Raw genomic sequence first — 23,927 nt, forward strand, 5'->3', positions numbered from 1 at the left:
TCCAGTGGCTCTCCATTATCCTCAGGATTAAATATAAAGTTCTCTGGCTTTTAAAGAAAGACCTTCACAACTCAGCCCCTTCTTACCATTCCAGTATTCTTCTTCTTCTTCTTTTCCCCGCATAGGGCAATGAGGGTTAAGTGACTTGCCCAGGGTCACTACAGTTAGTGTCAAAAGTCTGAAGCTGGATTTGAACTCAGGTCCTCCTGAATCCAGGGCTGGTGTTTTATCCACTGTGACACCTAGCTGCCTTTCCCCCCTCCCCCCCCCAGTCTTCTTACACTTTACTCCCTTCTACATATTCTTCAGGCAGCCAGGTGGCATTTGGAACCAGGAAGACTTACGTTCCTGAGTTCAAATCTGGTCTCAGACACTTACTAGTTTTGTGACCCTGGGCAAGTCACTTAACCCTGTTTGCCTCAGTTCCTCATCTGTAAAATGAACTGGAGAAGGAAATGGCAAACCACTCCAATATTTTTGCCAAGAAAATGGGGTCACAAAGAGTTGGACACAACTGAAACAATTGAATGTGTAAAAGTAGTTAGCACAATGCCTGGTGCATAGTAAGTACATAAACGCTTGTTTCCTTCAGTATACTCAGTGTATATCTTGTATGGACAATTTTTTACATGTGTCTCCCCCATTAAAATGTGAGTTCCTTGAAGTCAGGGACTGTGCTTTTGCTTCTTTGTATCCCCATCACTTAGCACAGTGCCTGGCACTTAGCAGGCACTTTATAAATGCTTATCAACTGACTAATAAGTAGGATAGATTGATTTGAGTACTCCAACTTCAAATCCAGCATTTGTTCCTTGGGAGTGTGCTTGCTGCCCTCCACGTTGCAAGTGGGTTTTCTCCCCATTTTATAGATGAGGGAAAAAGTTCTGAGGGGTCTGTGATATAGCTAAAATCCTATGGCTGGAGATAGAATAGTAGAAAGAAAACTATAATTTTTTTTTAAAGTAAAAGTAGGGGGCAGCTAGATGGCACAGTAGTTAAAGCACTGGCCCTGGATTCAGGAGTACCTGAGTTCAAATCTGGCCTCAGACACTTGACACTTACTAGCTGTGTGACCCTGGGCAAGTCACTTAACCCCCATTGCCTTAAAAAAAAAGTAAAAGTAAATTAAAAAACAAAGAAAATGAAAAAACAAAGCAACAACAACAACAACAAAACCCAAAAGAAGCCTGGATTTGGAGTCAAGGGAATCTGAATTAAAATCCTAATGATTTTGGTGCCTGTATGATTCAGAAAAGTCACTCTGCTCTAGTCTTCCTTTTTCTTATCTATGAAATAAGGAGATTGGACTAGCTAATCTCTGAGTCTTTTCTAGCTCTAAATCTATGACCTCATGAAAACTTTTTCTTTGTTATACCTGTTGTTTGTCCTTCATTCTCAAAGAGGACCATGACATTGGGGTGATGTCAGGACTTGCAGTGAATTGGATTTAAGTGAGGGAGGGCTGTGCAAGGCCACTCACTCTCCTTTAGAGCCATCTGTGTTTGTTGGCAAGATATACATCAGAACAACTGGAGATGGCCCCATATATTTTAAGGCAATTGGGGTTAAGCAACTTGCCCAGGGTCACACAGCTAAGAAGTGTCTGAGGTGAGATTTGAACTCAGGTCCTCCCAACTTCAGGGCCTGTGCTCTATCCACTATGTCACCTAGCTGCCCTTCATTTTCTATTTTTTTTTTAGCAACAAACATTTATTTTATTTTTTCTAGTTACATGTAAGGGTAGTTTTCAACATTCATTTTCATAAAATTTAGAGTTCCAAATTTTTCTCCCTCCCTCCCTCCCTCCCTCCCTCCCTTTCCTCCCCCTTCCACAAGATTGCAACCAGGTTATATATGTACAATCCACAAGTGTTCTTTTTATCAGTTCTTTCTATGGGGGTGGATAGTAAGCTTCTTCGTTGATTCCTTGGGATTGTCTTGGATCATTGCATTTCTGAGAGTAGTTAAGTCATTCATAATTGCTCACTGAACAATACTGCTGTTCACTATGCACACTGTCCTCCCAGCTCTGCTTACTTCACTACACATCAATGTTCATTAGTCTTTCCAGGTTTTTCTGGGATCATCCTGTTTGTCATTTCCTGTAGCACAAGACCATTCCACCACAATCATATAGCACACCTTCTTCCTTCATTCCTCAATTGATGGACATTCCCTTGATTCTCAATTCTTAGCCTCCACAAAGAGTTGCTATAAATATTTTTTGTACAATTTTCCTCCTTTTCTCTTTCTCATGATTACTATTGTTAACTGTTTCCCTTCCATTCTATTCCCTTACCCATAATATTTATTCTATTATCCATCTTCTTTCATCCTATCACTCTTCAAAAGGGGTTTGCTTCTGTCTGTCCCCTCCCCCACTCTGCCCTTCTTTTGCTCCTCTCTCTTTATCCCCTTCCCCATCTATTTTCCTGCAGGGTTAGAGAGATTACTCTACCCAATTGAGTGTGTACATTATTCCCTCCTTGAGCCAATTCTAATGAGACTGAGGCCTTTGAGCCAATTCTGATGAGTGTTAGGCTCATTTACTGCCCAGATTAAATAGATTACTCCACCCAATTGGGTGTGTGTGTTAGTCCCTCCTTGAGGTAGCTCTGATGAGTTTAAGGTCTTTGAGCCTTTTCTGATGAGTGTAAAATTCATTTACTGCCCTGCTCCTCTACCATCTCTTCCCCCACTCCATAAGCCTTTTCCTGTTTCTTTCATGTAGGATTTCACCTCTGCCCTTCCCCCTCCCCCAGTGAATTCCCCTCACCCCTCAATTCAACCCTAAAGATATCATCATGGGGCATCTAGGTGACACAGTGGACAAAGCATCACCCCTGGACCCAGGAGGATCCCAGCCAAAACCTGGCCTCAGATACAAGATAGTCGCTTGCTGTATGGCACCAGGCATGTCCCCCAACTCCAATTTTTTATAGTTTTCTAGGGTCTTATATTTGAAAGTCAAATTTGCCATTCAGTTCAGGTCTTTTCATCACAAATATCTGAAAGTCTAATTTTTCATTAAAGTCCCATTTTTTCCTCTGAAAGATTACGATGAGTTTTGCTGGGTTCTTGGTTGTAATCCCAATTCCTTTGCCCTCTGGAATATCATATTCCATGCCCTCCTGTCCTTTAATGTAGAAGCTGCTAGATCTTGTGTAATCCTGACTGGGGCTCCACAGTACTTGAATTTTTTCTTTTTGGCAGCTTGCAATATTTTCTTCTTGACCTGAGAGCTCTGGAATTTGGCTATAATATTCCTAGGAGTTTTCCTTTTGGGATCTCTTTCTGGAGGTGATCAGTGAATTCTTTCAATTTCTATTTTAGTTTCTTCTTCTAGAATTTCAGGGCAATTTCCCCTGAGAATATCTTAGAACTAGCTGCCCTTCATAACACCTATGTGATGCAGTTAGTACTAATGTTATAGTTGTACCTCCCACTTAACAGACAGGAAAACTGATTTTACCCAGGGTCATTAGGGAGTGGGGACAGGATTCAAACCCATGTCTCTTGATTCCAGATCCAGTGTTCTTCCTAATACATGATTCTATCATCTATTGATCAATGGATCAGTCCATCTGTCTATCCACCTATCTATCACCTATTCATCCATCCATCCATCATCTTTCTGTCTGTATCTATCCTTCCATCTCTCCATCTATCATCTCTTCATCCCTCCATTTCTCTAGTTATCATTTTTCTGTCTATGCTTTCATCCCTCTAATCTTCCACCTATCCATCTATATCTCTGATGCTTCTCTAAATTGCAGGTACTTCTCTTATGCTCCTCTGGCCTGTCCTTAACCTCTGATTCCTCCCCCTTCCCCACTCTCTGCCCCATGCCCTGGAACTTCTAGAATGCCTGGAAGGTTCCAGTTGGAGGTTTAAATTTGAAAACTCCCTCCTGTTCTTAAGCAGTTGGATCTGTGTGGCAGCAGTCAGTCACCCCTCAGCTCCTTCTCTTTGATTCAACCACTGTCTCATCTTCCCACCAGGGATGGAGCTGCCAGCCCCAGCAACTCCCAGCTCCAGCCGTTCCTCAGTGCTTCGATTCTTCCGAAGCCTAGTAGGGGGCAAAAGCAGTCACCAGGACTCTGACCAAGCCTTGGTCTTGGGCAGAGGCCAGGAACAGGATGTCATCCCACTAATGGGTACAGAAGATGCCTCAGGGTCTGGCCAGGAGGAGCTGGTTTTTCAGACCAAGATGTCCCATGCCCTTCACCTGCCAGGATCCAAGGGATCTCATCACCAGATGGACATAGCCGGGCTGGGGATGGGGGACTCTGGTGTCCATGCCCCTTCTGAGCTCCAAGAGGATGGAGTCCAGAGTGCTGAGGGGAAGCTGGCACCAGCAGTTGCTGGACAGGACCTACCCATTGACCTACTGGAGAAAGAGGAGGAGGAAGAAGCTGGAGAAGCCTCTGGAGATATGAGGACTGTGGGCAGGTAAGGAAGGGTCGAAAACTGGGGAGTCTGAGGGAATCCTAGTGGTCTGAGAAGAGAAGAGATTTGGAAATCAAGGGGATTGAGGCAACTGGCTATCAACGGGATAGGAATCACTGACTCTTAGCCTAAACCTCTCCATTCTCCCACCAGTTTTTCTTTGTTTCCTGAGTCTGCTGAAGCATATCCAACTCTAGCTAGCCCTACAATCCATTCTCTTTGACTTGTCATTGACAGCTCCTGAGGAGTGAAGTCTCAGGCCCCTCTTGGGTATGCCTTGACTTTACTTAACTATCCCTACTTATATCGTGATCTTTTCTGGGAATATTACACTCTTTTCAGCTCCCTGCTTTAAAAAAAAAAAAAAAGGACCTCACAGCAGACATGGACAAAGCAGGAATCTGGCTGGACTGCGTGGTTGTGGCCCTCACTGGGAGAATTTAGATTTCTTTTGATGCCTGTACCAAAGGCTTCAGAGATAGCCTCCTATAACCTTGGAGAAGGGAATATTTTTCAAGGGTTTTGGTGGATGAGATCTGTGTCTTCTCTGCTCCCCCCTCTCCATCCAGCCCACTCTGTCTTTTCATTATGACCCTCTATCCCCACTTCCATCCCGGCTTGCTAACTGTGCTTTGGGATCAGGGGGCATTTTGCCCAGGCCATGTGCGGGGAAGATGAAAGCCTCCCAATGGCCATGGGGTCCCTGGAGATCAGCCCCGAGGCCTTCACAGCGGAAGAGGAGAAGGAGTGTCTGCTCCAGAGTGAGTAGGGATAGCTGGTGGTGGGAGGGAGAGGAGATAAGGGCTAGTGCCACCTGCTTTGTGTCCCTCTTCCCCTGCCCCCCCCCACTGGGTTGAGGGGGAGGGGAGGGGGGGTCATGGCTGTCTCCCTAGTCCCAAGGATTTAATGCCAAAAGGTAAAAGATGCAGAAACCCAGCAATGGACAAATTATAGAAATCCCCCTTCTCATTTCCTAAATAATAGGAGTCCTGTCCTCTCAGGGGATTGGGGGAGGGGCATGGCTGGTGTAGAGAAACAAGGGATAACTAAATGATTTTTTTTTTTGGCGGGTCAATGAAGGTTAAGTGACTTGCTCAGGGTCACACAGCTAGTAAATGTCAAGTGTCTGAGGCTGGATTTGAACTCAGGTCCTCTTGACTCCAGCGCTGGTACTCTATCCACTATGCCACCTAGCTGCCCTGACTAACTGATTTTTTTAAAAAGGCAGGTAGATACAAGATCAATTTAAAGAACCTCTGTCTTTCCCAAGTAGGACTTAGTATAGGAGTTATGATCCTTTTTCTCCTATATCCCATGTCCCTGTCCCCTACTCCTTCCTTCAGCCCCTGGCTTAGGGCTATCCGTCTGTGACAGGCACTTCTCTCTGCAGAAGACCTTAGGCTGGGCTCACCAAAAGCTGAGGGAACCCCATGGAACCGACTTCTCAACATGTACAAGCAGCTTCGGAAACCAGCAGCAGCTAAGGTCTGAGGGGTGATAAATGGGCCCAAGTGGGAAATGGGGATGACTGGGCCTCAAGCCCTCTTCGTAACATCTATCCTCCCTGTGTTTACTCACATAGCTGTCTTGACCCCCATGATACTTGGTTTGAGTCCCAGGTCAAAGGTCACTCCTCAGGTTTTGATACTCAAGTCAACATTTATTAAGCCCCAACTGTAAACCTGGCACTTTTCATTCCTTCCTGCATGTATGGGGATTTGTCCTGTGAGCTGTCATTTCCTTGATGACTTAACATCCCAGTATCCGACTTTTCCTACCTCCAGCTTAGGGCCCCAGGAACACTATACCCCTCAGTTCTCCCCACAGGAAAGCCTGACCCATCAGGAAAATGAGGAGGATGTAGAAGTGGAGGAAGAAGAAGGAGAGGAAGAAGAGGATAGTTCTTTTAGTCTCAGTGTCCACGGCTTTGCTACTCTCCAGTCTCCATTGCACAAGACTTTCAAATCTACAGACACAGTGGGTAAGTATTCCCCTCCTCCTTTCTTTTCCTATCAGAGATTCCCTCATTTTACTAGTAGCGACCCAGAGGGCATTATCACACATGGCCCATGGAGACTCCCACCCTCTTCTCAATTTCCCATTTTTCCATCCTTGGCATGTACTTGGCATGTGGTGACAATATGGTGTAGTGGGAAGGGATTGGGAATCAAGGGGCCTGGGTCAAATCCTGGCTCTGATACTGCCTTGCTATGTAACTTCTGTCAACACCAGCATGTCACAAACCTTAAAACACTGGAGCCTCAGTTTCTTCATATGTTAAACCTCTAGACTGCACTAGGTCATAGACTGTCAGAGCTGAAATTGAGGTCCAGGTAGTAGGTAGTAAAGCTGAGATTAGAACCCCTGATTCCAAATCCAACACTCTTTCCATTGCTACATTGTTTCTTCAACTTTGGTAATATCTAAGAAGAGCAATTCACTTCTCCAATTTCCTCTCTGACTGACTTGTTGACGCTTTGTGACCCTATTTGGGGTTTTCTAGTATCTTTGTCAGATACTAGAATGGTTTTTCCAGTTTCTTCATCCAGTTTATTTTACAGATGAGGAAATGGAGGCAAACAGGGTTAAGTGACTTGCCCAAGGTCACACAGCTAGTAAATGTCTGAGGTCACATTTTAATTCAGGAAGATCAATCAGTCTTCCTGACTCCAGGCCCGGTGCTCTGTCCACTTTGCCACCTACCTAGACCTAACCAATCTTGTCTCTGTCTCTCTTCCTCACTAGCAGGATACGGTTATCCCTTCTACATCTCAGGGATGTAGATCTGGAAAATTCATGTAAAATATTTTGGCTTTCCCTAAGTCCCAGAGAAGAAGTCTGAATTATTATGGTATTCGAAGATAAAATATGTTGATATTATACAATACTACATATATGTGTGTATAGCATTTCTAAATTTCTAAATTGTATCATCTACTGGCCTTTGCATTTCATATGCAGCTTCTGCAAAACTCCCCCCAAATTCCCATTTAATTTCTTATGCAGACCCGCAATATATAGAAATTTGCAATGGAAAAAGTTGAGATGTGGAAGGGAAAACCATACTCATCAACAACTCCCTTCATTGATTTCTTCCAATCTGCTCTCCCTTCCCTATCCTAAGTACAAAGGAACTACAGATAAGGAAAATTACAGACTTGGTGTGGTCACTTCTAGCTCTGGGCCTTATTATAGGGACATATATTATTATATTATATATCCTCTCTTTGGATGAATGATGTTCAAGGGAATGCATGCTCACTAACCTGGAGAACACAGTTTCCTTCCATCCTACCACATCGCACTTCCCCACACCCCTTCACCTTGGGTAGTAGATAGGAACATGACATGAAGATCCTCAGCAGCCCCTCCCAAAGTGATTAGCCATGTCCACCAAACATTCCTGGGCTGTGAGGGCTGGAATGGGGTGGTGGTGTTTCCCATCCCATCCAATGCAGGCCCTCTGGGGGTCTCGAGTAATGCCAGGCAGGGTTCAGATTTCTCTGGGTCGACAGTGTGTAGGAATGGCAATTCCTCCCAGGGATTCAAGGGGGCAGTTTTAATGCCCACATCTAGGGCATGTGTGACCATATTTATGAAAGTGTGGCTTAAGTTTTTTCCACTTGTAACCCCTTTTCGCCTGAGAATTTTTTATGTGACCCCATGTATATAGGTATATAAAATAGGTATGCATAACTTTTTACTGTTACCAATTTTTTTGCAACCCCCACATTCAGTTATGTGACCCCCCATATAGGGTCAAGACCCACATTTAAGAAGATGGGCTCAAGGGGCAGCTAGGTGGCACAATGGATAGAGCACCGGCCCTGGAGTCAGGAGTACCTGAGTTCAAATCCGGCCTCAGACACTTAACACTTGCTAGCTGTGTGACCCTGGGCAAGTCACTTAACCCCAATTGCCTCACTTTAAAAAAAAAAAAAGATGGGCTCTATATTAGCCTTTCCCTCTAAGGGCTGTGCTATATTTGATGTAGCTTACCTGTGCTTGAGGAATCTGGTCTCTCCAAACAACCCCCCAACCAACCAATCAACAAGTATTTGTTAATTGCTTACTATGAACCAGACAACCAGGCTTTGTTCTAGTAATACAAAGAAAAAGCAGAAAACCAAAACGAAAAAAATAGTCCTTCCTCTCTGGAAGCTCACATTCTATTTTCTTTTCGGGGTGGGGTGGGGGGGCGGTGCTGGGGCAGTGAGGGTTAAGTAACTTGCCCAGGTTCACACAGCTAGTAATTGTCAAGTATCTGAGATCACATTTGAACTCAGGTCCTCCTGAATCCAGGGCCGGTGCTTTTATTCACTGCGCTACCTAGCTGCCATTGGAGCTTATATTCTAAATAAGTAAAAAGGAGAAAGATGCAGGATAGATGGAATACTGCTTCTTCAATTCAAATTTTACACTTGTGTGGCATGAATTCGACTAGAAGTCAGGACAGATGATGAAAGACAAGCCAAGAAGCTGCTAAAATTAGTATAAAACTCAAGAACTCCATGTGTTGGGACAAGGGTTTTGTGATGGGTTTCCATAACTCCTCTCCCCCACCCCAGGAAATTTGCAAGGCTCTAGAGGAGGGATTCTTCATTTGTGTGAGTGCAAAGGACCCCTTTGGCAGTCTGATGAAGCTTCTATGGACTCTCAATGCATAAAATATGAAGGATTACCAAGGAAACTGATTATATTGAAGTATAGTTATCAAAATTTTTTAAAAAGCTAACAATTTAAAAGCCATTTTTTAAAAGCCATTTCTTTAGCTAAGCCTTATCCCACAATGCACAAGAGCACTAGATTCTGAATTAAGTATTGAGTCATTTCTTATTGCTCTGGCTTGAGAAGAGAAACCTAGAAAAATGTATTCCTGATTCCCTCTTCCCCATATACTGAATCTCACTTCCCTTTTTTGAGCATGCAGTTCATAATAAAAGAAAATACTACATCACCTTTGAGAACTAAAAAAGGAACCATTCTCTTTCCAAGATCCAAAGTAATTCCCAGTCACTTACAAGTGATTATTGCTCTTAGGAAGCTCTTTCCTGGGTTACCTCACTCGTCCAAGGAATTGAAGAATATTTTCCTGAAGTTTCTTGATGCTCCTAGCAGGTTTCTACCAAAAAGAAAAAAAAGAAAGAGGAAGAGAGAAAGAAAAGAAAGAAAAAAGAAAAAGAAAAAGGCAAGGGCTGGGAAGTGGAGAGGAAGGATGATGCTCCTGCAATCTCGATGCTCCTATCAAGTGTCCTCCAAAAACATGTCAAGGCTTATTCTGTTGTAGCTCCTCTCTTCCACCAGCAGAGGCATCATCAGGATACTTGCTTGCCTTTTCTCTTGCATCAGTCATATTCTGGCAGATTCTAGTAGCCATATTGACCTGTTTCTTGGCCAGGTAAAGTCAAGACCTGCAAAACAAGGAGTCAATATTCCTCAGCCTTTGGACACAGAGGAGTAAAAATTCCAAAGTTTTCCCTGTTTGGGGAGGTACGGTTCTCTCTCTCTTTACAACCTCTGGCAGCACAAGAAGTTTTTCCAAGGAATAGAAAAATCTCCAACTTCCTGGGAGACCCTATCAAAGGCACAGATATAGCGTCTTCATATCTTGATGGCTTTTCTCCTTCTGAGGGAACTTGCTGGAGAGCCGAAAAGACCCCTCCAATTTCTACCTATCTGAGGCATGGTGACTAGAGATCTGGCCCAGAAGACCTGAGTTTGAGTCATGGTGGCTGTGTGATCTTGGGCAAGTCACTTAACTTCTCAGTAGCTCTCTTAAGGCTATAAGTACAGCAAAGGTGCCAACCTCTATTGGAAGAGGGGCTTTCCTCATGGGGGCAATTCCCTATATCAATGAAATCCCAAGGCCCTACCCTATCTTTCCTAAACACCCAGGCAGGATTATTCAAATCACCTAAGGTTTTTACTAATCCCCACCCAGAGTGGGTGATAGACAAGAGACCATAATTTATTATGTTTAATTCAATTTTATTTTATTTTCAGGTCTGCATGCTCTCCTTCCCCCCTCAACATTGAGAAAGCAAAGGACGGGGGGGGGGGGACCCAGTTTGGAACATGTATAGTCAAGTAAAAACAAATTCTCACATTGGCCATCCAAAAAGAACCATTTCAATCTGCATCTCGATCAGGAGAGTTTCTGATCATCAGTCCTTGGGAATGGGCTTGGTCCTTGTGTTGATCAGAGTTCCTAAATCTTTCAAAATTGTTTACAAATAAGAAGCTATACTTCCCAGATCTTCTGGTATGTCTTCCTTTGGGGACTACCACTTATCCTTTAAAGGGTGGGGAGATTCTCCAGAACCAATTAGACTAGAATGCTATCTCCCTGTTATCTAATTCTATTCTTCATTTGGTTGAGAGCTGAATAGAGGCAGGCAATACTCATCATTACCACAAGGTGTCACCAAACGACAAGATGAGGTGTGACTAGTATGTACATATGTGGGTTTTGGGGGTGGGAGTTGAATAGGATCTGGGAAGAATCTTTAATAAGTAGCTTATTGGCTAGGGTTAGGTTAGAAATGTGATTTGGGACTATTCGCCTTCTAACCTTAACCCAACCTTCTCCAGGAGCTGGTAGTTAGATGGGTGTGAATTATCGAGGTTCTTCTTTCTCCATCAATACTGTCCCTTCTCTTTGTCCAACATATGATCTACCAGGACAAGGATAACACAGGGGTCTATCTCATCCACCATATATTAGGCCCATTCTCTGGTTTTCCCACATGCTTAGGAGGCTTCTAGGGAAACCTTAGGAATGACTGAGTTTGCTGGTGTGATTTGGTGGCTTATTCCTAGAGGAGTCAAAGGTCACTGGTCAGGCAAGAACAATGGCTTTGTGTTCATGGTGAGGCAATGTAGTTATAAACCAGACCTGGAGGGCACAGACAATAATGGCCCCAAATCCCAGAATGACAGTGTTTGCCTGGGGACCCTGGATATAACAGTTTATTTTATACTTAATTCTGGAAGATTTTGGAGCACCTTGGTGTGTGTGTGTGTGTGTGTGTGTGTGTGTGTGTGTGTGTGTGTGTGTGTGTGACAGAAAGACAGACAAACAGACACATGAGGTGGGGGAGGGAATCTGAGTCACATGTACCCTGGTTTTCCAGAGATGGGGGGAACCGGGGTCTGCATACTTGTACAGACTCCCAAGCTTCCTCAATGGGTGTGGTCAAGAGAAGACAGGGAACCTTAGTTAGACATCTCAATGCACCCATTTTACACTTGAGGAGATGGCCTCAGAGAACAGGAGTGAGGGACCCGAATTCACAGAATGAGTCACCGGGCAGAGCTAACCCTTCAAACACAGGTTCTTTGATTCCCAATCCACCACTGTGCTCTCCACTTCTCTGATGAGCACAAGATAGGCTCATAAATACTTGTGGATTGGTTGAAAGGGGGGAGGGAGGCAGCAAAGAGACTGGTAAGGAGGGGTCATTAGGGACTTGAGCGAGCTTCTACAGCTTGGTGGCTTGTTCTAGGAGAGGTCAAAGGTCAAAGGGCAAGACCAGTAACTCCATACCAGTGTTAGGCAGGAAGGGAGGAAATAGCTGTTATGGCACAGAAAAAAATGGTCCAAACACCCACCCACCCCTCTCTGTGAAGAAAATCCCATACAGTTTTTGCCAGGCACCGTTAGCCTACTCCTCCTCAGTTCTTCGTCTTTTGTGGCTAGAGGAAGGTTTCCTAGGAGAGTTTGAAAGGAGAGTGGCAGAAGTGTGGGGAGACCAGAGAGGAGTTTGGGGCAGAGTAGCTAGCTTGAAGAGAGGAGGTGAATGTCTCTTAATCTCAGGATCACCACCAACTGCCCAGCTGTATTATCTCCCTCTAGCTCCAGGCTTCCAGGAGTAGAGAATGAGAGGGAACTTGTTGGAGTAATACCTGAACCAGAGGAAGGCATCTCTGAACCCTGAGGGGGAGACTTAGGAAGGGTGAGGGGGAGTGCCTCTCTGACACCTTTTCCATCTGTCACTGTTGAGTCCTAGGTCTCTAATCCCCAGCGTGGGGGTACAATATAAAAAGGACTCCATCTGGAGTCTGGAAACCTGGGTTTGGATTCCAGTTCAAGCACCATTATTACTGAGGGAATATCACTTCCTCTATGTCTCAGGTTCTCTAATCTATAAAAGAGATGAGGGCAGCTAGGTGGCACGGTGGATAAAGCACTGGCCCTAGATTCAGGAGGACCTGAGTTCAAATCTGGCCTCACATACTTGACACTTACCAACTATGTGACCATGGGCAAGTCACTTAACCCTCATTGCCCTGCCCCCCCCATGGGAATAATATTTACATAACTTGTCTTGTTATGGGGAAAGCACTTTGTAAATCAATGAGCTATAGAAATAGAAGTTGCTATGATTACTACTACTACTATTATGGGGCAGCTAGGTGGCACAGTGGATAGAGCATTGGCCTTGGAGTCAAAAGGGTCTGAGTTCAAATCTCACCTCAGGCACTCACTAGCTGTGTGACCCTGGGCAAGTCACTTAACTCCAATTGCTTCAAACATCTGGCGCCATCTCCAGTCATGCTGATGTCTATCTTGCCACTGGACTCAGTGAGGCTGGTGGCTTTACACAGCCCTCCCTCACTTAAATCCAATTCACAGCAAAGTCTCATGACATCACTTTCTGATGTCATGGTCCTCTAGGACCAACAACGATAAGAACTATTATCATCTTTCTCAGTGGAGTTCAGATAGAAATTATCTTGGTCACTTTGTCACTCTCACTATTAAATAAATAAATATACATTTATATATATGTATGCATATATACACATACACACATATATACATGCTTCATGGACCACCGGAGAGGTAGATAAGTTAACTCCTCTTTGTAGTTGGACAAAAATATTAGGGTATAAACTGACGATCAGGGTTTTGCTGAAAGTGTCCTTGATACAGTTTCACCAGCAGGCAGTTTAACAGGGAAGATATGTGCCCCATCCTATTTACACATGGTTTGGATTTCTAATACGGTTTCTATATTTTGAAAAGTTTTCATCCCACATAGCTTGGAAATCATGAGTATTGGGAATGGTAACATCTATTTAAAACCTTATTAAACTTTTATGGAAGGCTAGGTCCAAGTGACTGTAGGAAGAAATTTTGTCTGTGATAATGGTCAAGTTCTGGCCTCTCATATTGGCTGAGAACTACAGGTTATTTTGAGATTTGTATTTCTAATATGAGAATTTGTCATGTTCCATGAAATACAGTGAGCTTTAAAAACTATCACTCTAGTCACCCCGTCATTTCTTGCTAGGTATTTGGCAGGTGTTAACCTTTTACAGCCTGCAGTGATATGTTGTGCAATCTCTGCTGTTTCCTTCCTCTATTATCTGCATTGACAATTAAGTCTGGGCCCCTTAAAATAACCTCTTTGTAGTTTCTGGTGCTGGTGACCCAGTCCTGATATGCCATTATAAACTCTTCCATTTCCACAATCAAACCCACCAAATGACTTAGTCGTTTTTTCAATGCTTCTTTGTTAAAAGAGTGTTGGCTGGGGCGGCTAGGTGGCGCAGTGGATAAAGTACCGGCCCTGGATTCAGGAGTTCCAGAGTTCAAATCCGGCCTCAGACACTTGACACTTACTAGCTGTGTGACCCTGGGCAAGTCACTTAACCCCACTGCCCCGTAAAAAAAAAAAAAAAAAAAGAGTGTTGGCTGAGTTCATGCTAATGTCATCCAAGTGTGTGTGTGTGTGTTGGGGGGGGGGGAGCTTTGGACTCCACTCTTAGATCTTTGCCGTTCTGTTGGCTTCATTACTTCAAAGGTAAATCACTTTTGATTACATTCAGCATGGCATTCTAATGGCAAGGTTTTTGTCATGTGCTTAAAGAATCTCTATCAATCCTCTTTTTTTTAAAACTATTATCTCACTTTTCTCATTTTTCTCATTGAGATTCTGATAGAAACAGTTCTGATGCAAGCAGCTATCCTACTCGTTATTCTTTTAAGTTTTTTGTCCTCCAGAAAGGATAATCCGTTGTCCTTTGCAAAGGAAAAAGGCTGTCCAGTCCTTTTTCCAATATACCATTTTGTTTCTTTATTTCTTTTTTTGCGGGGAAGGGGAAGGGGGGGGCAATGAGGGTTAAGTGACTTGCCCAGGGTCACACAGCTAGTAAGTGTCAAGTGTCTGAGGCTGGATTTGAACTCAGGTCCTCCTGAATCCAGGGCCAGTGCTTTATCCACTGCACCACCAAGCTGTCCCCCCAATATACCATTTTGATAGGGGTGGGATAGAGGTGAGGGGGGAGTCTGAGAATCCAAAGAAACATGTGTGGAATAATCCTGAAAACTCAATTTTCCAAAGAAAAAGCAGCTATTTTGTGCAAGAGGGTAAAATAGCTGCTTTTTCTAGTTGCATACAAAGTACTAGACTCATAAGTTCATTCTCTGCAGACTCATTGAGAGAATCCAGCTCTAGCTCTACCAGCAGACAACAGGAGTCATATGTAATCTCATCTTGTTCCCATGTGATTGTGATCTTTTGGCCATGTCTCCTTATAGTAAGAGCTATACATTCCATGCAGCTTGGAACTTTTGAGTACTGAGGATTGGTGATATCATAAATCTCTTATGAATCATTGTTATGTCCAGGTAATTGTGGGTAGGTCTGTACTAATCATCTGGTTTCAGTATAATATCTTTTTTTGGTCGTTATTGTGTAGCTATTGCTAATCTCCCTTTTCTCCCTCCAATTAACTGAGAGTAAGTATAGTCAAACAAAACAAATCTATACAGAGGCCATATCCAAAACTGTTTGGATACATTGCACACATTGTGTCCATCACCTCTCTGTCAGGAGATAGGTATAATGCGGCTACCCAGGTCCTTTGGAGACATACTCATTGCATTTAAAAGTTCTTGTCTCTAAAAGTTGCTTTTCTTCACAATGATGTTGACCTGGTCCAAATTGTTCTCTTGATTCTGCCCACTTTGCTCTGGATCAATTCACATCATCCAGGATTTTCTGAAATAATCTTTTTCATCATTATGGAACAATAATATTTCATTATATTCATATACAATTTGTTCAACCATTCCCTAATTGTTTAACTATTGATCTGCGCTACTTGCTTAGATTCTAGTTCTTTTCCTGTTTTCCTCCCTTTTAATTCTCCTTCAGGATTAAGGAAGTTTGTTTTGCTTAAAGCTTTCCCTCCCTTGTATTATCCTCCATCTTAATCATTCTTCCATCACTGATTGTTTCTCTTTTGAGTTGGATATATTTTTACATTCCTATACCATTTTATCAGTATGCATATTCAATTCTCCTCTGTTTCAGATAAGAATGAGGTTCTTACTTCTGCTCTTTCCGCCATAATTGCATACTCTTTTCACATACCCCAATAATCCAATCTACAATATTTTTTTTCTATAATATTTTTTATCCTTCCTTCTTTTCTTAAGCTATCAGAACAGAATCAATCAATGCTCCCTCCCCAATCAGGATGTCTGTTTCTCTTATTTATCTCCCTCACTATCTTTTGAAGTTATTCAGGCTCTGGAGGGACATTTATTTCTTTTCCTCTTATTAGAATGTTAGTACTATATCATCTTATAGCTTCCTCCGTATCATTCTAGGTTTTTCTGGATTCTTGTGTTTGTATTTCAAAGTTCCTATTCACTTTCCATGAAAGATCCTTCCCCACCTTTTTTCTCCCCCTCCCCCCCAGGATTATACTCAGCTTCACAGGGCAAGTTATTTTTTATTTTATTTACTTACTTACTTAATTAATTAATTAATTTTTGCAGGGCAATGAGGGTTAAGTGACTTGCCCAGGGTCACAGAGCTAGTAAATGTCAAGTGTCTGAGGCCAGATTTGAACTCAAGTCCTCCTGAATCCAGGGCTGGTGCTTTATCCACTTTGCCACCTAGCTGCCCCCGACAAGTTATTTTTTGTTATAAGCCTATATCTTTTGCCTTCTGGGATATTATATACCAAGGTTTCCTCTGGTGTTTGGTAAAAGCTTTTAGGTTTTGTGTGATCTTGAATATATTTTCTGGGTTCTTTCTGAATGCTTGCAGCATTAAAAAAAATTTCTTTAATGAGAGGTGTCTGGATTTTGGCTATTATGTTCCTGGCAGTTTTCCTTTTGGGTTTCCCTTCAGAAAGTGATTGGTGGGCTCTAGCTTTATTTCACCCTCTGGCTCTAATAGATCTGGGAAGTTTTTATTTATGATTTTTTGAAATATAGTGTCTAGGCATTTTTAGCCATAGTTTTCAGTGGATCCAATAATTCTTAAATGAGCTCTCCTTGACCTATACCTATACCCATACCCATACCCATACCCATACCCATACCCATACCCATACCCATACCCATACCCATACCCATACCCATACCCATACCCATACCCATACCCATACCCATACCTACACCTACACCTATACCTATACCTATACTTATACATAAAGCAATAGTTAGAGTGCTGGGACTGTATTCAGAAAGACTCATCTCCCTAAGTTCAAATCCAGACTCAGACATGTACTAACTGCATGACCCCACACAAATCATTTAACCTTTAGTTTTGCTTTAGTTTCCTCAACTGTAAAATGGGGTATTACAACAGCATTTATCATGCAGGATTGTTGGAGGCTCAAATGAGGTAATATTTGTAATGTGCTTATTGACACAGTGCCTAGCACATAATAGACGCATGAATGCTTATTCCCTCTCTTGTTTTCTAGGTCAGTTTTTTTTTGGATATCAGATATTTTATATTTTCTTCTGTTTTTCAGTCTCTGGATTTTGTTCTAAATTTTGTTTGTGTGTGCTTGCTTATGCAGTCAGTGATTTCTATTTGCTCTATTAATTGTCAAGGAGTCCATTTCTTAGGTAAAAATCAACCATTTTTTTCTTCTAAGTTATTTATTTTCCTTCCTGTTATTTCCTTTAGCGTTTTTATTTAATTTTTTGAATCTCTTGCTTCATTTCTTCTAGTTATTAATGTATTCATTCCTTGTAGAAGATCCACCTTTTTCCTTTGAATTGCTGCTTGAAGTTTTTATGAAGCTGGATTTGAAATAAATTTTTGATACTGAATGATTTTTTAAAAAATGTACTCATTTCTCCTGCTTTAGTTCCTGAAACAGGACCAGGTTCCACCCACTGCTATACTCTTGGGTATTGTGATCTACCCTGCTTGTTCTTGCCCTGGATCCCTTGTATCTTTCTCTAACCTCTACCTACCCAGGGTCTTATATTGTACAGATCTTCCTGGTTTCTCAAAACAGAATGTTAGGGAGCTCAGAACCTCTAGACCCATACTATCCATATCTAAGCACTATGGCACTACACTTGTCTAAACCCTAGCTTTTTTTTTTTTTTTTTTTTTTGGTGAGGCAATTGAGGTTAAGTGACTTGCCTACAGTCACGCAGCTAGTAAGTGTTAAGTGTCTGAGTCCGGATTTGAACTCAGGTCCACCTGACTCCAGGGTCAGTGCTCTATCCACTGTGCCACCTAGCTGCCCCTAAACTCTAGCTTCTTAAACTGTGGATTGCGACCCCATGTGGAGTTGCATAACTAACTGAATGTGGGGGTCACAAAAAATTTGGCAATGGTAAAAGGTTATGTATATCTATTTTATATACCTAAAAACCTGGGGTTGTATAAAAAATTCTTGGGCAAAAAGGGGTTGCTAGTGGAAAAAGTTTAAGAAGCTGTGGTCTAGGGGGCAGCTAAGGTGGTGCAGTAGATAAAGCACCGGCTCTGGATTCAGGAGTACCTGAGTTCAAATCTGGCCTCAGACACCTGGCACTTACTAGCTGTGTGACCCTGGGCAAATCACTTAACTCCTATTGCCCTGCAAAAAAAAATGAGATGTGGTCTAGCCAACATAGCCCTGGTTCTGGCTGCTTCCTGCTGCAATTCCCTAAGGCTTCCAAGATACCCATTCTGGGGCTTTCTGACCACCCATAGGTGGCCTAGTGGATAGAACACTGGACCTAGAGTCAGGAAGAACTGAGTTCAAATTTGACATCAGACACTTACTAGCTATGTGGGCAAGTAAGTCACTTAGCCTCTGTCTACCTCAGTTTCTGCAGTTGTAAAGTGGAGAAAATAATAGCATCTAACTCCCAAGGGTGTTGTGAAGATCAAAAGAGATATTTGTAAATTACTGCAGTGCTTGTTACATAGTATTTATTTTGTTGTTTTTGTTGTTAAGTTGTTTCAGTTGTATCTGCTTCTTCCTGAGAAGAGTCTTTGTAATCCCATTTGGGGTTTTCTTGGCAAAGATACAGGAGTGGATTGCCATTTTCTTCTCCAGCTCATTTTACGAATGAAGAACCGAGGCAAACAGGATTAGGTGACTTGCTCAGGGTCATACATCTAATAAGTGTCTGAGGCTAGATTTGAACTTGTAAAGTTGAGTCTTTCTGATTCCAAGTCCAGTGCTCTACCCCCAGCACCACTTAGCTGCCCTAGTAGGTACTTAACAAATGCTTTTTCCATCTATTCACCCTGAGGCTTAAACCCTGCAAGCTACCATCTTTATGGGAAGATTACCCCCATAGGGTTAGCTCTGTGTGTGTGTGTGTGTGTGTGTGTGTGTGTGTGTGTGTGTTTGTCTGTGCACATGCCTATGCTCTCTCGATGGGCTGGGGGGCTCACTTTTTGGGCTCTCTAAGGTAAATGGTAGTTTCTCAATCATTTCTTGGTCATTATTCAGTTTGGCATGAACTTTTGGGTTTTGTTGGAGTGGGTATTTTGGACATGAGTGACCCGCCTTCTTCTGGAGTGGCCATCTTGTCTAGAAATCCAAGATGATATTGGTGGTGATGATGGTGCTGGTAATGATCACAATGGTGGTGATTGTTTTCCTCCAGGCTTTGTGGAGACTGAGCTGAAGAAGGTACTGGCGGTTCAGAGGGAGTCCCGGCTCTGGAAGACAGGTGGTAAGGAAGGTCGAGAACTTCTGATCCAGCCTGAAGTCACTTTGGAAGAGGCAGGCATTGTGGATGGCCAGGTATGGTCTTGTGCAATGGCCCAGTTGCCTTCTAGACATCAAGGAAACTAGGATGTCAGGAATACCAGAATCCTAACATATTAGAGATGAAAGGAACCTTAGTGGTCCTTTGGTCCAACCTACTAATGCTTTAGCCAAGGTGGGGAAGATCTTTACCAAGAAGAACCCATCCCAGCTTCTTCCAGCTTAGCCTTTCCTTCCTGAGGCTCTTTCTCTCTCTATTGGCTCCTCGGCCATTCTGAGAAGAGAATTCTTCTTTCTGGGGGAGCTGTTGTATCTCCAAAGGGTCCTGCTCTAGCATGCCCTTTCATCCTCACTTATATCCTTCCTAACACATAAACACTTTTACATATAACCTAATAGCTCCTTTACTCCCCCCAGAGTTTGTGGAGAGCATGTTGTGGGTGGCTAAGCATTTATAGAGGGATCGAGTTCTGATTCTTTGAGTTGAGGGTGACCAAATTCATTTCATTTTGTTACTGTTCAAGTCAGTAAGTCAATAAGCATTTATTAAGTGCCAACCATGTGCTAAGCCTTGTGCCTTAGCATACTCCACACCTTCATGTATTCCCATGCAAGAAAGATAGAAATTGGGGCAGCTAGGTGGTCCAATGAATAAAAGCACCGACCCTGGATTCAGGAGAAACTGAGTTCAAATCCATCCTCAAACACTTAACACTTACTAGCTGTGTGACCCTGGGCAAGTCACTTAACCCTCATTGCCCCCCCCCCCAAAAGACAAGAAAGATAGAAATTGCCATGAGTCAGACTCATGGTCCGTTTGGTCCATGGTTCCATTGCCAACAGGGATCCCAAGGGAGTGACCATAGGAAAGCTTGGTTGTGCCCCTTGATATCAACCTTAAGGATTAGATGGAGTTTAGTTTTTCTCTTAAAAGGTTATTTATAGTTTTAACTCATAGATAGATAGATGGATCTATATAGATATACATATATAGCATATAGGATGATAGTATCCTGAATTTAGAAATGAAAGATACTTTAAAGGCTATGATATCCAACTCCTTCATTTTATAGATGAAGACACTGGAACACAGAGCCTTTAAGTGAGTTGCCCAGGATTATATAGCTAGCTAGCTAGTATCTGAGGCAGGATTTTAACTCAGGTCTTCCTAACAGTGCCCCACTATGCCATGCTGTTAAAACCTTTTTCAAGCTCATTAATACTCCTTTCAGCATCCATCCATCCATCCATCCATCCATCCATCCATCCATCCATCCATCCATCCATCCATCCATCCATCCATCCATCCATCCATCCATTCTTTCAACAAATACCTATTTCTGTCTGTATAACCCCTTTGGCATAATGGGGGCTGAATACATTTAATAACAGGTATGTGAAGTGAAGGAGAAGCTTCTTTCATTTGTCTTAAAATTACCTCCCTAAAATATCAAAAAGGGCCTCCCCCCCTAAAAAAGGGGCCTCCCATTCCAGTTTTAGGGATTAAGTCCCCATTCACCTTGTTCACACTGTTGATGAGTTTTTAGATTTCAATCATGCTCTCTCTGGAAGGCAGCTGCACTGTAATAGAAAGAGCCCTGGACTGAGAGACAGGGCACCAGGGTTTTCATCATGCTTTTACTAGCTATATGACCTTGGTGACACTCCTTTCCCCCCAGGGGCCTCAGTTTACTCCTTTGTAAAATGTGTGGTTTGAACAAAATAAGTCTTCTTCTACTGCAAAAGTTTTATGATTCTATTGTTTTCTAATAACAACTCTAATTAGTTGGTTTGGACAAAATGAGACCTCTTCTACTGCTAAAGTTTTATGATTCCATTGTTTTCTAATAACAACTCACAATTAGGTAGCAATAAGATTTTCACTTTCACACACATTAACCTTTGCAGAAAGTCTCAAAATCTCTCTCTCTCTCACACACACACACACATACACATACACATCACATCCACAGACATGAACATCTCATATTCACTCACAAACCATAAATCTACCTCAAAATGCCATTGCCATTCAGGGAGCTGGACTGGACCCAGAACTGAAACTAGGGATAGGTGACAAAGGCTTTGTCTTCAGACAGCAAAGTCTAAAGGGGGCAAAGTATGGTGGTTATAATGCTAATTCACTCTTTTTTGTTTTGTTTTGGTTTTTTGTTTTGTTTTGTGGGGCAATGAGGTTTAAGTGATTTGCTCAGGGTCATACAGCTAGTAAGTCTCAAATGTCTAAGGCCAGGTTTGAACTCAGGTCCTCCTGACTCCAGGGCTGGTGCTCTATCCACTGTGCCATCTAGCTGCCCCCCTAATTTACTCTCAACTGAATTAATTATATTATTTTTGTATTGTGAATCACTTGCAAAGTTGATTGGCACCCAGAACCCAAACTTTCTAGTTATGGCTCTGTTGTGACCCTTCCTTCTCAAGCCAATTCTCTTCCCAATTTTAGCCATTCATTACACCTTCAAAAATAATTCTTACTCTTCATCTGAAGAATCTGACCAGAGTTCTAAGGAGATAACACCTTCCTCCTTCCAGCCTATAATGCCTAACATTTTGACATTGGTCAAGTGTATGTGCTTGGGTGAAGTTCAGTCATTACGAGAGCCTCTCCCCCAACCCCCTGACCCCAACCCCCACTTTAAGAATCAGAACTAAGGTCCAAGGAGTTATGCTAAGCCAATGGATGGGAGGTCAGGTATCTTATGGTATTAATTGGGTAGGAAAGGTACTAGATGAGTGTGGATAAAAAGCCTAACTTCGAATAGATAGAATAGTGGCTTTGGGTGATAGGGCCACCTCAGGAACATCTTGGGAGGCCTTTAAAAGTGTGTTGTCAGGGGCAGCTAGATGGCGCAGTGGATAGAGCACCGGCCCTGGAGTCAGGAGTACCTGAGTTCAAATCCGACCTCAGACACTTAACACTTTCTAGCTGTGTGACCCTGGGCAAGTCACTTAACCCCAATTGCCTCACTAAAAAAAAAAAAAAGTGTTGTCCTCATCTCCTTCTACCCGTAGAGACACCAGGAAGTGGAGGGGTAGGATGGTTCTCAGCTTTAGGAGCATACTGGGGACCTTAGAGAGGAAGTGGCTTCCCTTTGCTTCCCACTAAAAGGCAGGAGAGGCAGCCTGGGTGTCAAGGGCAGGATAGCTTCCCCTGTGCCTACTTTGGCTCCCTGCTCCTAGCAATGAGGTAAGATTGAGAGTCAGGGTAATTAAGGTGGAGAAATGGGCCATGGAGTAGGTAAGGAGTCATCCACATTGTGTCTCATATCCCAACAGAGGCCTCTCTCTCTCTCTCTCTCTCTCTCTCTCTCTCTCTCTCTCTCTCTCTCTCTCTCTCTCCATCCATCTATCCATCCATCCATCCATCCATCCATCTATCAGTTTAAACCTTTTCTTTTGGCTCTGTGCTGTGTGAGTTCTGGGCTTGGAGTTAGAAATCCAATCCCGCCTTTGAATCCTGCCTCTGATATTTACTAGTTACATGACCTTGGACAAGTCACAATCTCCTTGATTAAGTTTTTTCATCTGTAAAAGGGATAATAAGAAACCAAAGTATTTAGTTACTTATGTTTCTAACCTTAATTCTATTTCTTACCCTAATCCTAACTCACAGGGTGGTTGTGAAGCTCAAATGAGAGCATATATAGAGTGCTTTGTCAACTTTAAATTGATATATAAATGTCAGTTTTTATTATTATTATTCAGATTCCTACATGTCTGGGAGAGGAGCCATTTCCCTCCATAAAATTGGGTAGTTTAGAATCAGAAGGCAGCAGGAAAACAGGGGGGTTGGGCTGGCAGTTAGGGCTAGGAAGGAGCAGAATTGGGGGCCATAACTTGGGGGGAGCTAGATTGGAGGAGGCAAGCAAGGAGAAGTGAGGAGTTGGTCGGAGGGGCATGTGGCAATTAAGTGATGGCCAAGTTGAGATTATTGACCTTTCTGCCTTTTCTCGGCCCCACCAGCACCTGCTCCTGGAAGAGATGGATGAAATGGGAAATTGGCCCCCAGACTGAAACCTGGTCGTGGTTGCACTGAGTCTGCTCTCTCCCTCTGCAGACACCTCAGATGGGGGAGGAATGGAGAGGTAGAGAGGGCATCCCTCTCCCCATCTCGTACTTCCATGAAGATGGTGTCGTGGGTTTGGCTGTTTTCCCATGTCTGTGTGATGGGCTTGGGTGGCACAGTTCATTTGTCCTCCCATCTGGAGCACATGACTGATATTGCTGTTCCTCATGCCCAGAAGGTGCCCCTCACCAAGCAGACTCAGTCACTATTATTAAAAGTCCATATTGACTTTGCATATCATCTCTTGATTTCTGATCCCCTTCCCTTATTCTTGGCTCCTGAAACAGAGCTGGTCCATGGGGAAATTCTTGCTTAGTTTATTGGTCTTGTCCTTAAGGGAGTTGTCAAGTCTTCCTGATGCCTACAGAGCCCAGGGAGGAATGTAGGTACTCAATGTATTACTCAGGTAGGGAAGAAG

The 23,927-nt window shown here is 43.0% G+C and overlaps 1 protein-coding gene across 1 annotated transcript; it reads left to right on the top strand.

The window, feature by feature from the left end:
• The first annotated feature begins 4,003 nt into the window (after nucleotides 1-4,003).
• LOC122725788 (gametogenetin-binding protein 1-like) lies at nucleotides 4,004-23,457 on the top strand. Its single transcript, XM_043963104.1, is given in 6 exon segments — nucleotides 4,004-4,452; nucleotides 5,092-5,210; nucleotides 5,840-5,960; nucleotides 6,234-6,430; nucleotides 19,322-19,461; nucleotides 23,407-23,457. Coding segments are annotated over 6 exon segments (1,077 nt in total).
• The last annotated feature ends 470 nt before the right edge of the window (nucleotides 23,458-23,927 follow it).

This window comes from Dromiciops gliroides, chromosome 4 (genome assembly GCF_019393635.1).
Source record: "Dromiciops gliroides isolate mDroGli1 chromosome 4, mDroGli1.pri, whole genome shotgun sequence".
Classification (NCBI taxonomy): Eukaryota; Metazoa; Chordata; class Mammalia; order Microbiotheria; family Microbiotheriidae; genus Dromiciops; species Dromiciops gliroides.